Source organism: Glandiceps talaboti, chromosome 2, assembly GCF_964340395.1.
Source record: "Glandiceps talaboti chromosome 2, keGlaTala1.1, whole genome shotgun sequence".
Taxonomy (NCBI): domain Eukaryota; kingdom Metazoa; phylum Hemichordata; class Enteropneusta; family Spengelidae; genus Glandiceps; species Glandiceps talaboti.
Genome location: NC_135550.1, coordinates 19,322,147 through 19,339,322, shown reverse-complemented (window position 1 = coordinate 19,339,322; position 17,176 = coordinate 19,322,147). Strand labels below are relative to the sequence as shown.

Here is a 17,176-nt window from a genome sequence, read left to right as displayed (position 1 = left end):
TATCACCCAAGTTTCGCGTATATATGTTAGTGGTCAGCAATAATCGTGTACTGGTATATATTGCCACCTGCCGACAACCCTAAAAACAAACATTACTGTTTACAGAATGTAGTATTTGACATTATACAATAGGTACTGAAAACATTTCTTCTTATTTTGGCTATTTGTCTAGGGCATTCGTGTATCATAGTTTTCAGATGAAGGTGAGGGACGGTCTCACTACACAATGTTGCATACAAGTTCAGGAAGTTACATTGCTTGAATGTGAAAATTGTAATTTATGTATTATGTTAAGTAGGCTATATTTCATTTTATTTGCCTTCAATGAAAGATTTCGAATTCCGTGTGTTAACTTTCAGAAGCCTGTAGTGGTCTGAGGTCACGGCCAACTCTATGGAAAAATAAAAGATAGGCGATTGCCTTGAAAACAAAACATTGAACTCCTAATTTAATAGGAGCAGGAACAGCCTTATATATGACAAAGTTTTAAGAGATTTGAAGAACTTTAATTTTAAGGAAAACGTGTTCCCGTTATGTATTCTACCTTAAAACCAACTTTTGCACCATTACTCGGTCACATGAATTGCAATCCTTCGTGTTAGTTCAGAAAGATTTTTCATATCAACAGAAATTAACAGTTCCGTCAACATTTCTTTCAGAGATGACACAACATCATTTCCTGAGAGGTTTATGATAGATATAATGACTTCGTGGTCATGTAGGGGCACGCATGCATGTATTTATTTTGGATATAAACACCAGTTGTACAAGAATTCATTTCATACAACACCAATATTATACGGGTTGGACTTTCACATCGCTACCCCCCCCCCCCCCACGTAGATAAACAATGTTCTGGCTTTCGTAACTGACTCGCTATCTGTTGCACTATTTATGTTTGATTAAACACTGTTCAGAATATTTGACATATCGATGCTATTGGATGATATTAATAACATAAATATGGAATTCATGAAATGACAAGTACGATTATGAGAGATGTTTTAATTCGTTACAGTTGTCAATCAATTCCAAATACAAATTGAACGATTCAATTTAATACCATCCCATGTGATAGGGAAAGGAACACACTTTCTACATCTCAATCTCGATAACTGTTGCGAAATTAGATGAATCTCGTTAAACTGGATTACGTACATGTGAATCTCAATAACTAAGGTGATATGAACGGAAATCTGTTCCAAGTATCAAAAACTCTGGTATCAAAAGTGTTCAACGTGACTGTGTTCAGTTGTTACTATTATAACAGTCGATAGCAAGGTGGTAAACACCGTTGACTTTCTTCCAAATGACGACATATTTGCCAACATCTGCTCTTGATCCATCCTTTTTCAGCAACTCATAGTGACCACGCTCAAACGCTGTATCACCACCGTCCACTCCACCAACCTCGTCAATTGTTAGCAACATCTTGGTAATACCAGAAGACCTCATACCAGTTAAGACTTCTTCGACGCCTACAGTATAGTAAAAGGGCAAACATGTGAACATACAATCACAATCTTGCCATTTCGGAAAAAAAGAATTGCGTGTAGCTTTGAATAAGTAATTAGGGGAGAAGCGAGAACAAAATCCCAACACGACTGGATTCTAGGCTATATCATATGCCATGCATTTTGCAGTCACACAATTGTCACTAACAGACAGGCAGACAGACAGACAGACAGACAGACAGACAGACAGACAGACAGATGCATGCATGCATGCACAGTCTCTCTCTCTCTCTCTCTCTCTCTCTCTCTCTCTCTCTCTCTCTCTCTCTCTTCTTTCTCTCTCTCTCAGCGGACGTGTTTGAGTAACTCCTCAACATATTGCACTGCATCGTATCTGTATCTGTATAAGCACCAATACTGGTTGTCGCGTACGTAGTCGACGGTCATGTGTATTACAAAGTGTTATTAAAAGGAACCCCAGTATCATGTATATCATGAATAGTGTAGTGATACTTGATTCCCTCCTGTAGTCTCCTACAGCAAAACGAACGGTATGTATACGTTTACATAATATTGTAGTATTGCTCTCTGATTTATGATGGGGGTTCCAACTTCCAAATAGCAGAGCAATATTCGAGTCTGGGAAATGTTGCGCTTCAGGAGATAATGTTGGTGATGTTATTGATATTAATAGACCATTTCAAGCCACTGCTAAGTTATACTCCTAAGTATGGGTTCCAGTGGTGATAGTCTAGCTGCATACAAGTATCCATATATATATATATATATATATATATATATATATATATATATATATATATATATATATATATATATATATATATATATATATATATATATATATATATATATATATATATATATATATATATATATATATATATATATGGATACTTGTATGATGTTTAATGAATAGTCAGTCTGGAAGCTAGACTACAGTGGTGAGGTACTTCCTGCAAGACTGTATTATCCACACGTTACATCAATTGTTATTTTGTTTTAAATAGTTTAATATATGTTTTTCTTATGAGTGATGCAAAGCTAAAATACTTAAATACGTTAGAAGACATTTGCCATGTTTTTGTTAGTCAGAATCGAATGCCTGGTTCCGGACGTCGATGGTCATAGAAATGTAGTAAACTAGGTCACACAGTGCTTCTTAATAGTTGTGCAGTGATATACTGTCATGTGGCTACCTACTCTGGCGACCAGTTTTGGTCACATCACCTGGCGGCATCAACTTGCAGTCTTCTGTGTAGAATTCGGAAGCTCCTTTCGCATCGCCTGCCGCGAACAAATCCATATACTTGTCGTAGCGTTCGGCAAGAACAGCTTTAAGTCCTAAGCCGGCCATGTTGATTCAAAATTGACTGGCACTAGTATAAAGAACGTAACAATAAATCACGTGATCAGGGTCACGTGTCATATGTCACTATGAAGTTACATCCGACGATAAATAGACAGGTAAATCTCCTAATCAGAGGTATAGACCATTACTGTGTAGTTTTAATATAGAAAATTTCAACAACAAAAAATAGTGCGGAGTCCCAGCTATTATCGCTTTTTGGAAACTGGTAGTTGGAAAGGCAAAGCTTGCATTATGTCTGGCCGTTTGCTAGTTATGTTATGTTATGTTTATTTATTTAAGTGTCATGTGTGGACTTACCCATAGCCACACCCAGCCCCTAGGGCTTACAAGACACTAAAGTAATACAAATCGTTAACTTATGAATAAGTAAGCGTACATATTTAAACATTGTACATAAATTCCTTTCTCTTACAAAAAGCATCGCTAACAAAATTTGCTAGGTCAAATGGCAAGTTTGTCATTAAAAATTCTAGGTTTTCGACAACGTCTCTTGTGTCAAAGTGAGGAGATATTTCCCTAGCTTTTGAAAACAGAAACTCTCGAAATTCATGATAAAGTCCACAGTGAAAAAGGAAATGTATCTCATCTTCAACTGCGTCTTTGCAGAAATCACAAAGTCTTTCCTCCCTGTCTAAATTAGAAAATCTACCAGTTTCAATTTTTAAAGGAAGAATACCTAGTCTGAGCTGAGCTAAAAGTGATCGCTTACCACGTGACAAATTATACGTTAAATAATTTTCCAGACCATAATGTTTTTTGAAAGTAACATATGTTTTTAACTTAGGCTTTTCTTTCACATTAATTTCCCAATTATTACCATGAAAGGTTCTCAGTTTTTCTTTCACAAACGAAATATTACATGTCTCCATATTATGAAAAATTCCTTGTAAACCAATTTCTGTAAATAATTTCAACATATCCTGGGCCCAATTTTTTGAATTTAACTCGTAGTCCCATAAAAACACTTGTTTGGTTATCCTGTTATCTGGCATAGATAATAAACGATTCCATAATCTGGCCATATTAAGCTGGTGCCTTATCAGACAACTGTCCCAGCCCATATCTCCATTAACAGCAAGTATCGGAGCGAATTTATGGACACCGAGAAAATATCTCATAGCCCGATTTTGAATGGCGTTACATTTCGACTTGGATTTAAAGCCCCAAATGCCAGAACAATAATCCAATATTGGGGCAACACATGAATGAAAAAGAGTTGTAAAAGTATTATACCTGAAATCTTTAAACCTATGAATTTTTGAAATTACGGCACCAAGAGCTCTCCCAGCACCATTTGAGAGAGTTTCAGCAGTTACATCATAGTCTAAAAATTCATCCAGTACTACACCTAAGTACTTATACATTCGAATGTACTTATACATTCGACACAACTAGTATTGAAACCAGATCCTGTGAATTTACACAATTCACAGTATTTTTTCGCTTTAATTGATCATTTACATAAACTCTTTGGTCTAAGGGAAAGATTAATTTTGAGACAATTTATATGTATTGTCTGATTTTCTCTCAAAAATTTCCAGATGTCTCAATCAAATTTTATTCAAAATGAAAAGCACAAGTACGATTATGAGAGATGTTTTAATTCGTTACAATTGTCAATCAATTCCAATTCAACAATTCAATTTAATACCATCCCATGTGATACGGAAAGGAACACACTTTCTACATCTCAATCTCGATAACTGTTGCGAAATTAGATGAATCTCGTTAAACTGGATTACATACATGTGAATCTCACTAACTAAGGTGATATGAACGGAAATCTGTTCCAAGTACCAAATACTCTGGTATCAAAAGTGTTCAACGTGACTGTGTTCAGTTGTTACTATTAAAACAGTCGACAGCCAGTTCGTAAACACCATTGACTTTCTTCCAAATGACGACATATTTGCCAACATCTGCTGCTGATCCATCCTCTTTCAGCAACTCATAGTGACCACGTTCAAACAGTGTATCACCACCGTCCACTCCACCAAGCTCGTCAATTGTTAGAGTCATCGCGGTAATACCCGAAGACCTCATACCAGCAAAGGCTTCTTCGACACCTATAGCAAAGTAAAAGCAAAAATGTGAACATACAATCATTTCTTGCCATTTTGGAAAAAAAGCCATTACGTGTAGCTTTGAAGAGGTCTTTGAAGAGGTAAGTAGGTGAGAAGCGAGAGTAAAATGCCAACACACTCCAACGGGATTCTAGGCGATATAGCATGCATTTGCAGTAACACAACACAACACAACACAACACAACACAACACAACACACTCACTGACAGACAGACAGACAGACGCGAAGATATGCACAACCCCCCCCTCTCTCTCTCTCTCTCTCTCTCTCTCTCTCTCTCTCTCTCTCTCTCTCTCTCTCTCTCTCTCTCTCTCTTCCTCTTCCAAGCTCCACCCCCAAGATATCAAATGGTCCACCCCTTAGTCAGTTAGTCTAGTGACATTTACTGGGATGTGACTTTGCCCTGACTTTTGACCTGTGAACGAAATATATGCACGATCGATAGCGAGCGTATATAATACATGTATTTAGTTCACTGGTAAAATCAAACTGGCATACCACCACAGAGGAGTGGTTTATCACTATTATATTATAGCAGTATATTGGAAAAATCGAAAACAAGATAAGAACTATGTTGCGAGATTTTCCGCGTCTATTGTGTAGTGAAGTTGTTTAGTTAGGACATGCAAAAAGGACTTATTTTAATGATACCTGTAGTTTGAAGGAAACACTTAATAAAATGATACATTTATTTAAATCTGGTGTTTTGCCTTTTGCTTGAGAACATGTGCCAGGTTTTTCCCATTGAACAAGTGTACTGTTGGGGTCGTTTTGAAGTGTATCTGAATCAGATTGAGTTATCGTTGTAGAGTTTGCACGCTGCAGTCATCTGTCACTGGATAGCATAGTAACAGCAAAAATGTGAACATACAATCATTTCTTGCCGTTTTGGAAAAAAGGCATTACGTGTAGCTTTGAAGAGGTAAGTAGGTGAGAAGCGAGAGTAAAATACCAACACACTCCAACTGGATTCTAGGCGATATAGCATGTATTTGCAGTAACACAACACAACACAACACAACACAACACAACACAACACAACACAACACAACACACTCACTCACTGACAGACAGACAGACAGACAGACAGACAGACAGACAGACAAAAGACAGACAGACAGACAGACAGACAGACAGACAGACAGACAGACAGACGCGAAGATATGCACAAAATCTCTCTCTCTCTCTCTCTCTCTCTCTCTCTCTCTCTCTCTCTCTCTCTCTCTCTCTCTCTCTCTCTTCCTCTTCCAAGCTCCACCCCCAAGATATCAAATGGTCCACCCCTTAGTCAGTTAGTCTAGTGACATATCCTGGGATGTGACTTTGCCCTGACTTTTGACCTGTGAACGAAATATATGCACGATCGATAGCGAGCGTATATAATACATGTATTTAGTTCACTGGTAAAATCAAACTGGCATACCACCACAGAGGAGTGGTTTATCACTATTATATTATAGCAGTATATTGGAAAAATCGAAAACAAGATAAGAACTATGTTGCGAGATTTTCCGTCTGTTGTGTAGTGAAGTTGTTTAGTTAGGACATACAAAAAGGACTTATTTTAAATGATACCTATAGTTTGAAGGAAACACTTAATCAAATGATACATTTATTTAAATCTGGTGTTTTGCCTTTTGCTTGAGAACATGTGCCAGGTTTTTCCCATTGAACAAGTGTACTGTTGGGGTCGTTTTGAAGTGTATCTGCATCAGATTGAGTTATCGTTGTAGAGTATTCACGTTTTGGAAAAAAGGCATTACGTGTAGCTTTGAAGAGGTAAGTAGGTGAGAAGCGAGAGTAAAATACCAGCACACTCCAACTGGATTCTAGGCGATATAGCATGTATTTGCAGTAACACAACACAACACAACACAACACAACACAACACAACACAACACAACACAACACAACACAACACAACAAAGCACAGCACAGCACAGCACAACACACACTCACTGACAGACAAACAGACAGACAGACAGACAGAAGACAGACAGATAGACAGACAGACAGACAGACAGACAGACAGACAGACAGACAGACAGACAGAAAGAAACGCGAAGATATGCACACAATTTCTCCCCCCCCCCTCTCTCCCTCCCCTCCCCCTCTATCTGTCTGTCTGGCTGTCTCTCTGTCTCTCTGTCTCTCTCTCCCTCTCCCCTCTCTCTCTCTCTCTCTCTCTCTCTCTCTCTCTCTCTCTCCCTCTCTCTCTCTCTCTCTCTCTCTCTCTCTCTCTCTCTCTCTCTGGTAGATCTGGAGTTTTTTGTTTCTATTTAGGCAATTCTTAGGTTATTCATAGCCTCTGAGGTCATATTGCCAAGCTTGAAAAGCTATATATAATTTTTTAAATAAGTTTTCCATGTTATAAAAGTGGGCCTGTAACATTGGTATAGGGGCATTGATATTGCATGCATAGTAAAGTCACTGGTATGTTAAAGCACTTTAGGAGGTCATACCTAGTGTAGAATAGAAACTTGAATTTGATTTGTAGTGTCGATACATGTAGTGACCGAAATAGGAAGTATACATGTATTTATTCCTTATGACAAATTCATACTGAAGAGACTAGAACAATTTAGATTAAGTTCTTTTATAAACTATCTAATAGTATGAAGATTCAAGATCACTTTTGCCCCAAAGTGCAAGATAAGTGAAGCACTCCTTGTGAAACAGCCAAACATTTACATGGCACGTTCTGTAACTAGTGTGGTAGCTAGGTAGTAAGGTAACAGGACAACTGCCCCCCGGACAACTGCCCCCCGGACAATTGCCCCCGGACAATTGCCCCCAAAGGACAACTGCCCCCCGGACAATTGCCCCCGAAGGACAACTGCCCCCCGGACAATTGCCCCCCGGACAACTGCCCCCGAAGGACAATTGCCCCCCGGACAACTGCCCCCCGGACTACTGCCCCCGAACAAAAAAAAAACTAGTATTACAGATGTACGGGTTTGTCATTCATTAAAAAGTCACCGTCGGCAACTTACTGCCGCAATTTGCGTACATTATACTCACTAAACACAAACACGAAGTCATTTTTTTACTGGAAAAGATTTATTTATTATCAGTTCAATACAAAATATACAGGTTACAAGATAGAAAACGAGTCAAAAGTAGAAAAAATAATATAATTGTCGTAACAATTATCACAGATGACAATAGAGTAGAATGTGCATATAAATTATGTGAATTACAGCGGTAAGTTAAAGCATCATGCCGACTTTTATAACAATTATCACAGATAACAATAGAGTAAAACATGTGAATGTAGTGAGTATAATGTATGCAAGTTGCGGCAGTAAGTTGCCGACGGTGACTTTTTAATGAATGATAAACCCGTACATCTGTAATACTAGTTTTTTTTTCGTTAGGGGGCAGTAGTCCGAGAGGCAGTTGTCCTTCGGGGGCAGTTGTCCAGGGGGGGGGGGCAATTGTCCGGGGGGCAGTTGTCCTTCGGGGGCAGTTGTCCGGGGGGCAATTGTCCGGGGGGCAGTTGTCCTTCGGGGGCAATTGTCCGGGGGGCAGTTGTCCTTCGGGGGCAATTGTCCGGGGGCAATTGTCCGGGGGGCAGTTGTCCTAGAATCAGGTAATACATGTACATGTACATGTATATGTATAATTTTATGAATAGTTATGTAACCCTTACATGAAGTAATATTTCAAAAGAAATTATGAAAGAAACATAGACAAGAACAAATATATAATGATATGTACCACAGGCCAACGAAACTGACTGGTCCCTGATATGTGTTTGAAAATGTTTGTCATGATTTGACAAGTGTCCTGGTTAGAGAGGTACTAGCAGGTTGAATAGTACACTCGAACTTGTGCATCATTTCCCCGCCAAGACATTTCTTTTCTAGCAACAGTGGTCCATCTTTTTTTTCCATCACCCACTTATATCCGGATTTTTTTTTTCAAGCAACTCCATTTGACATCTTTTTTTTCCAGAAATCTTCCAAGCTCCCCCCCAAGATATCAAATGGTCCACCCCTTAGTCAGTTAGTCTAGTGACATTTACTGGGATGTGACTTTGCCCTGACTTTTGACCTGTGAACGAAATATATGCACGATCGATAGCGAGCGTATATAATACATGTATTTAGTTCACTGTAAAATCAAACTGGCATACCACCCCAGAGGAGTGGTTTATCACTATTATATTATAGCAGTATATTGGAAAAATCGAAAACAAGATAAGAACTATGTTGCGAGATTTTCCGTCTATTGTGTAGTGAAGTTGTTTAGTTAGGACATACAAAAAGGACTTATTTTAAATGATACCTGTAGTTTGAAGGAAACACTTAATAAAATGATACATTTATTTAAATCTGGTGTTTTGGCTTTTTCTTGAGAACACGTGCCAGGTTTTATTCCCATTGAAAAAGTGTTGGGGTCGTTTTGAAGTGTATATATCACCATCAGATTGAGTAGAAATTTCGTTGTAGAGTATGCACGCTGTCACTGGATACCTGTTCGTACACATGTTTGTAATACTTACATCATCCTGTATCATTAGTTCCTTTCAACTCTAAGTTAGTCAAAATCGAGTGCCTGGTTTCTGACATCGATGTTTTAAAATGTAATCTAGGTTTAATACTCAGTCCTTCTAAGTTGTGATGACACACACTCATATGTCTACTTACTCTGACGACCAGTTTTGGTCACCTCGCCTGGCGCCATAAACTTGCAGTCTTCTGTGTAGAATTCGGAAGCTCCTTTCACATCTCCAGCCGCGAATAATTCCAAAAACTTTACGTAGCGTTGGGCAAGAACAGCTTTAAGATCTGCTAAGTCGGCCATGTTGATGTAAAATTGATGGGTTACTAGTATAAAGAATGTAAGGGAGCCTTCAGTATTTACAAGGGGGAGGCCAGAGGAATCGGGGGTGGGGGTGGGTCACATTTTACAAACCTGTTCTAACATTTTGCATTACAATATTTGGGGGAGGGTCACATTTTACAAGCAGTAGTTTTGTGACCAAATTGAATATTCAATTATTCTAAATTTGTTTTTGTGTGTTTTGATATGTAAAAGTGAGATGAGCACTCAAACAGTTATTTTTATGAGTACTTTACATGCTAAAATACAAAAATAACCAGATTTAAACTGTGCCAAATTTCATTTGAATTGAGCCAGCCGTTTTGGAGAAAACGATGACACACAGACACACGCAGACACACACACACACACACACACACACACACACACACACACACAGACTTTCACCCACTAATACATCTCTTCCTTATGGAAGAAAAAAATACATATATTGTAAGAGAATTGTTTAATAAAACGATGCATTTTGTTGAGTGCACCATCTCACTTTATCACTCACACTGCCGTGAATGTTGTTGTTAAAATATGATGGTGATGGTAGCAGGATGATGATGATGATGATTTAGTTTTGAATGTCATAGAGAACACGGACAGTGATACATGTACTGACTCAAGTAGTAACAGTGAGTCAGATTGGAGTGACACTGATAATGGCAATACTGAAGGTGAAGGTGATGATGATGATGATGATGACAATGATATCAGGGAACTTTTACAAGTGACCATATCAGAGTATGAACAACATGGAAAGCACGTTTTAGATACTAACTAGATTGTGTATGATTATAAGAGAAATGTAACTAGCCAGTCTTTTACTGTTTGTCACTGTATATGTAGAAATATTGCTTTCTAATACAGAGTCAAAATCATCATAGATATGCTTGTTGGATTGGAATACTGAAACTTTACCACTGGACTACAGTGGACTTATGATTATCATGTGATTATACATGTGTCATTTTTATCAGTTAGATGTTTGCATGTAGTTGAAAACTGTTGTTACGGTTTTACATGCACTAATTTGAATATTTGTGTTACGTTGTTAGAACGTTTCACCATGTGCCATGGTTTCACACTGCATTGCACAAGCGGGCTATCTGCTGGAGAATTCGCCAAGATAAATTCATACGATTGTCTTTAAATCAAAGTTGAAAATATTTTTGGTACTTCGATAATTAGGAACATATTTGTATGTCAAATTCCTTGAATGTGAAAATTGTAATTTATGTGTTATGTTAAGTAGGCTATATTTCATTTTATTTGCCTTCAATGAAAGATTTCTAATTCTGTGTGTAAACCTTCAGAACACTGTAGTGGTCTGAGGTCAAGGTTAATGCTATGGGAAAATAAAAGATAGGCGATTGCCCTGAAAACAACACATTGAACTCCTAATTTTGTTTTATTAATTCAAAAGGAGCAGGAACAGCCTTACACATGACAAAGTTTGGAGGGATTCAAAGAACTTTATTTTTCAGGGAAATATGTCCCCGACGCGCATTTTATCTTAAAGCCAACTTGTGTACCATTACCGGGTCACGTGAATTGCAATGCTTCGTGTTAGTTCAGAAATATAGAAATTAACGTCAACGTTTCTCTCAGAGTTGACACAATTTTATTCCCTGATTGAAATAATGATTTGGCCCGTCGATTTCGTGGTCACGTGGGGGTCATGCATGTATTTATTTTGGATATAAACACCAGTTGTACAAGAAGGAATTCCGCTCGGACGATCGACAAATACCAAAATGTATACGGCCCGGGGCTTTTACATCTCTAGCCCAGCAGATAAATAAAGCAAAGCGCTGGCTTTCGTAAATGACTCGCTATCTGACATAAATATGGAAATCACGAAATGACAAGACTTATTATTATGAGAGAAGTTTAATTCGTTACAGTTGTCAATCAATTCCAAATACAATTCAATTTAATACCATCCCAGGTAATATGGAACGGAACGCACTTTCTGTACGTCTCAATCTCGACAACGTTTGCGAAATTAGATGAATCTCGTTAACTGTTACTATTAAAACAGTCGATAGCAAGGTGGTAAACACCATTGACTTTCTTCCAAATGACGACATATTTGCCAACATCTGCTCTTGATCCATCCTCTTTCAGCAACTCATAGTGACCACGGTCAAACGCTGTATCACCACCGTCAACTCCACCAACCTCGTCAATTGTTAGCAGCACCTTGACCATACCCAAAGACCTCATACCAGTAAAGACTTCTTCGACACCTACAGTATAGTAACAGAGAAGCCAGATATAAACTGAATGCCTTACTTGTTAAAAGGGCAATGTCTTTAGATTTTCGTTCCTACACAAAATAATTGTTGAAATGCAAAATTCGTAGCTATAGCTATCATACATCAAAAAAAGTTAACTTAGTCTATATCAATGCATTTACCAAATTAAACAAAATTTTAAGCGTGTTTGGGGATTTCTCACTGGGACATATAACCGACACGGTGGGACAGGAGCCAAGACATATTTCACTTTCGTTAGTAGTAAGTCTGTATTACTACGGCTGATTTGCATATCAGGTGTAATAACGAGAGGTACATACAGCACAGAGACCAACAGAATATTGTGTACAAGATGATTTATATCTTTAATGGAGTGACAGTTCAGAAGTGAGTACTACTCTAAGAGTCAAGCGTAATAACCAAACACACTCAAAACAACGTTACAATTGAGAAAATCATCCCCTGACAATTCGTAGAGTTCACTTCCACTGCAGACTACAACATTCGGAGCAGACGACAAAGCGAACTATACAAGTAGTATTTGCAAACATAACAACTTGGACGTACGTGTGCCAACTGTGCATATACGAATACAGCACAGTTAGTTTGGTGTCTAGACCAATCAGATCTCTTGATTTATGTCATCACTATACTGGTATAATATATTACATTGTATGTATCTGTAATTCAGACACGGCCATTTTCCGAAGATGCTAGCCAAGAGCTTGGCTATCTGACTTTAAAATGTCATTCACCAGAACATATGGAGTTGAGTATGTCAAGTCAGATAGGTGTACGTCTCAGGGAGAACAGTAGTAGCCTATCCGTTCAAATTTTCTAATGGCGGCAACAAGTAAGGGGGTGTAGCTAGTGTAATTTAGTGGGTAGCCTGTAGTGTCAGCGGACGTGTTCGAGTAACTGCCAAATCTAGTCAAACTATTACTCTGTATAAATTACTCAATTATACCTGTTCATCCACCTGTTTTACACACACCGTTCAGAATCATTAGTTTGTTCCTGTCAACTATTAAACTTAGTTGGGGTACTTAGTTGTCTGTTTTCAGAATCGAGTGCCTGGTTCCGGATGTCCCTGGTTATGGAAATGTAAGGTCATCCAGTCCTTGTAAGTTGTGTGATGATATACGGTCACGCATCTACTTACTTTGACGACCAGTTTTGGTCACATCACCTGGCGGCATAAACGTGCAGTCTTCTGTGTACAATTCTGAAGTTCCTTTCATATCGCCAGCCGCGAACAACTCCATGTACTTGTCATAGCGTTCGACAAGAACAGCTTTAAGTCCTGAGTCGGCCATGTTGATGCAAAGTTGACAGGTTACTTATAAAGAATGTAATGATAAATCACATGACCACAGTCACGTAGCATATGTCACTATGAAATTACATAGACGACTAGTAGACGGTCGGATAGACCATTACTGTGAACATTTATGAAAAAACAACCTAAAAGATAGTGAGGAGTCCCAAATATTATCGCTTGAAGGAAACTGGTAGTTTGAGAGGCAAAGCTTGCATTATGTCTGGCCGTTTGCTCGATTTGAAACCTGTGAATTTACACAATTCATAAGCAGTATTTTTCGCTTTAATTGACAATTTGCATAAACTCTTTCAGCAATTACTATGTTTGGTTCTATTGATGCAGACCCAGCATTCTCAATTTTTGATGGCAAAGTTCTCCCAATTTTGATGTATGGTAGTGAAATATGGGAGATCAAGTTGAAATTGTTCAAAATAGTTTTTGTCGTTTCATTCTTAGGTTAATTAGGTTATTATAATTCTCCAAAGCTTGCAGTCAGGGGTGAACTAGGCCTGTTCACCAATCGTTCTTTTAGACTAATTTTGATTATTAAATATTTGCTTCGTTTACTCATAAACAGTATTTCAGAGATGCCCTCTGTCGTTTTAGAACGTTTTGTAATACCCTTCGCATTGAAACAGATAGACATCTACATGTACAGTGAACAGACCGAATTTGCTTATATCCCAGTAATATCAATATAGAATATAAATACCATTTCTGTTTAATTTGTCCATTTTATCATGACGTCAGAATCAAATATTTACCTCGTTATTTTTATAATACACCTTCTTATTACAAATTTGTGTCTTTTTTGCAAACTCAAAGTAATTACTCTAATTAGAAATGTAGCAAAATATGCTTTTGCAACAAAAAAAACCCAGCAAAGTCAATTCAACAAAAACAAAAAACAAAAAAAATGACTAAGTGTACATAACAAATACATTTGTATGTTTTCTGTTCTTTAAATTCAAGCCCTTGGTTATGTAATACTTTAAGGCAGGTGGCTGTAATACAATATTTTATTATAAACTCTTTAGACTAAGGGAAAGGTTAATTTTGAGAAATATTTCCCAATGTCTTAATCAGTTTTCATTGAAAATTAAGTTATATGGTAGGTGGAGGATTGAAAATCACCCGAATTGAGTGTATATTTGAGTGGTCAGTGGTCAGCAATTATCATTATATCCCCACCTACCGATAACATTAAACACAAACATCATGATTCCCGAATGTAGTACAATTTATAGTGTATTTGACATTCTAGGTACTCGAAACAGTCCTTCTTATTTTGGCTTTACTAAGAAAGTTCACTTATAATGAAGTACTATTAATTTTAACCTTTAATTTGTCAACTGTCAAGCTAATCTCGGATTTTACAGCTCAAAATACTTGCGTGACGGTGTGAAGTCATCTGCAGTATTTTAATACGTAGTGCTTACATAAAAATATCGCCTCCTCCAAAAAAACACAAAGAAAAACCACAACCCCCACCACACACATAAACACACACACACACACACACACACACACACACACACACAGAGGAACAGAACGGACTAAAGAATATGGCATTACTAGTTGAGCAAGGAATGTGTTTGAGCTCGAGCACGGCAAGCAGCGCGTCAGCTGTTGTCTTTAAAGCGCGAGCGCACTAAGCGTCGATTTTCATGATTTTGCACCATGATGTTTCCATTAGTGTTGGTAAACAGGTCAAACATTACAGACTAAATCTATTCGTATACTTTCTTTTTCTTTATTCTTTTTTGGAGTCTTCCATATTTATTCTGGTAAGTCGTGCTCAAAAGATATAATGTCGTGTTCACGAGATTATTTTTTATTTTTTATTTTACAAAACGTCCTTTACTGGCTTTCATATAGTATTGTCCGATTTTTGAAAAAAAAAATTTCCCAAATGTCTTAATAAGTTTCCATTTAAAATTGGTAGATCGAGGATTGAAAATTACTCAAGTTGCGTATATTTAGTGGTCAGCAACTATCATATACACACGCGCAAATTCCCCCCTTGATGTACTGCTGGAGGTGAGTTACGCGAGTGTAACAAGGGCTTCTCTGCTGGTGGTACAACGGTGAAGAACTACACTGATGGTCTGCTGCATGCCTCTTCTGCAGGTACATCGCTTGACCTCGATGATGTAACGCTAGTGTACATACACCGATGTAACACTAAGGGAGAGTTACACTAAAGTAACACTGATTTCTCATCTAGCGGTACTGCGGTGTAGATCTCCACTGATGTTCAGCTGCATGTCTCTTCTACAGGTACAGCGTATGCAGACTCGTCAGTGTTACGCTAGTGTACATACTCCGATGTAACACCGGGGCTGAGTTATGCTAATGTAACAGTAATATTGTACATCGATGTACCGATGTACCACCCTCCTTACGTCACATACTGACAAGAAGTCACGTGACTGTCCAGAGGTCAGGCGATGACCATTTTGTCAGATGACAGCAAATACTCTTGTAATATTCACTGCGTTGTCTACAAAATATGGGACAGACTGCTTATTTTTGGTTTACATAAAGAGAGAAAGTTTAGCGGCATACAAGAGTGGTAACATTATGTGAAACAACCTGGGGAATTTGCATGTGTAATTTGTGCCTGACAGTGAGCAACTTATTTGAGTCTGACACTGAGCATCTATTTTGTGTCCGACACTGAGCAACTTATTTGAGTCTGACACTGAGCATCTAATTTGTGTCAGACACTGAGCATCTAATTTGTATCCGACACTGAGCATCTAATTTGAGTCCGACACTGAGGATGTAATTTGTATCCGACACTGAGCATCTAATTTGTGTCCGACACTGAGAATCTATTTTGAATCCGAAACTGTGCCTCTAATTTGCATCTGACACTGAGCAACTTATTTGAATCCGACACTGAGCCTCTAATTTGTGTCCGACAGTGACTTATTTGAGTCCGACACTATGCATCTAAAATGAGTCCGACACTGAGCATCTAATTTGTGTCCGACACTGAGCAACTTATTTATGTAATTCCTTCTACTTGTCTCCCATCCATTTACTAGACATAGATATGCTTACTTAACCGTTGGATTGGGATACACAAACTTTACCACTGGACTACAGATAGTCATTTTTATCAGTTAGATGTTTGCATGTTGTTGAAAACTGTTGTTACGGTTTTACATGCACTAATTTGAATATTTGTGTTACGTTGTTAGAACGTTTCACCATGTGCCATGGTTTCACACTGCATTGCACAAGCGAACTATCTTGCTGGAGAATTCGCCAAGATAAATTCATATGATTGTCTTTAAATCAAAGTTGAAAATATTTTTTGTACTTCGATAATTAGGAACATATTTGTATGTCAAATTCCTTGAATGTGAAAATTGTAATTTGTGTGTTATGTTAAGTAGGCTATATTTCATTTTATTTGCCTTCAAATGAAAGATTTCTAATTCTGTGTGTAAACCTTCAGAACACTGTAGTGGTCTGAGGTTACGGTTAATGCTATGGGAAAATAAAAGATAGGCGATTGCCCTGAAAACAACACAATGAACTCCTAATTTGTTTTATTAATTCAAAAGGAGCAGGAACAGCCTTACACATGACAAAATTTGGAGGGATTTGAAGTACTTTATTTTTCAGGGAAATATGTCCCCGACGCGCATTTTACCTTAAAACCAACTTGTGTACCATTACTGGGTCACGTGAATTGCAATGCTTCGTGTTAGTTCAGAAATATAGAAATTAACGTCAACGTTTCTCTCAGAGTTGACACAATTTTATTCCCTGATTGAAATAATGACTTGGCCCGTCGATTTCGTGGTCACGTGAGGGT

At 37.9% G+C, this 17,176-nt stretch overlaps 3 protein-coding genes across 3 annotated transcripts; all 3 read right to left on the bottom strand.

The window, feature by feature from the left end:
• Positions 1-1,015: 1,015 nt before the first annotated feature.
• LOC144453784 (uncharacterized) lies at positions 1,016-2,840 on the bottom strand. The gene is made up of 2 exons (XM_078145139.1): positions 2,676-2,840; positions 1,016-1,478 (listed from the first exon to the last, which is right to left on the bottom strand). Exons 1-2 carry the CDS (start codon positions 2,827-2,829, stop codon positions 1,249-1,251), a joined length of 384 nt encoding a protein of 127 aa, XP_078001265.1. The 5' UTR covers positions 2,830-2,840; the 3' UTR covers positions 1,016-1,248.
• A 1,710-nt stretch (positions 2,841-4,550) lies between these two features.
• Positions 4,551-9,750, bottom strand: LOC144443597 (uncharacterized). Its single transcript, XM_078133139.1, has 2 exons — positions 9,582-9,750; positions 4,551-4,910 (listed from the first exon to the last, which is right to left on the bottom strand). The coding sequence occupies exons 1-2, from the start codon at positions 9,736-9,738 to the stop codon at positions 4,681-4,683; spliced, it is 387 nt and encodes a 128-aa protein (XP_077989265.1). The 5' UTR covers positions 9,739-9,750; the 3' UTR covers positions 4,551-4,680.
• A 1,892-nt stretch (positions 9,751-11,642) lies between these two features.
• LOC144453597 (uncharacterized) lies at positions 11,643-13,358 on the bottom strand. The gene is made up of 2 exons (XM_078144921.1): positions 13,186-13,358; positions 11,643-12,014 (listed from the first exon to the last, which is right to left on the bottom strand). Exons 1-2 carry the CDS (start codon positions 13,337-13,339, stop codon positions 11,785-11,787), a joined length of 384 nt encoding a protein of 127 aa, XP_078001047.1. The 5' UTR covers positions 13,340-13,358; the 3' UTR covers positions 11,643-11,784.
• Between the last annotated feature and the right edge of the window lie 3,818 nt (positions 13,359-17,176).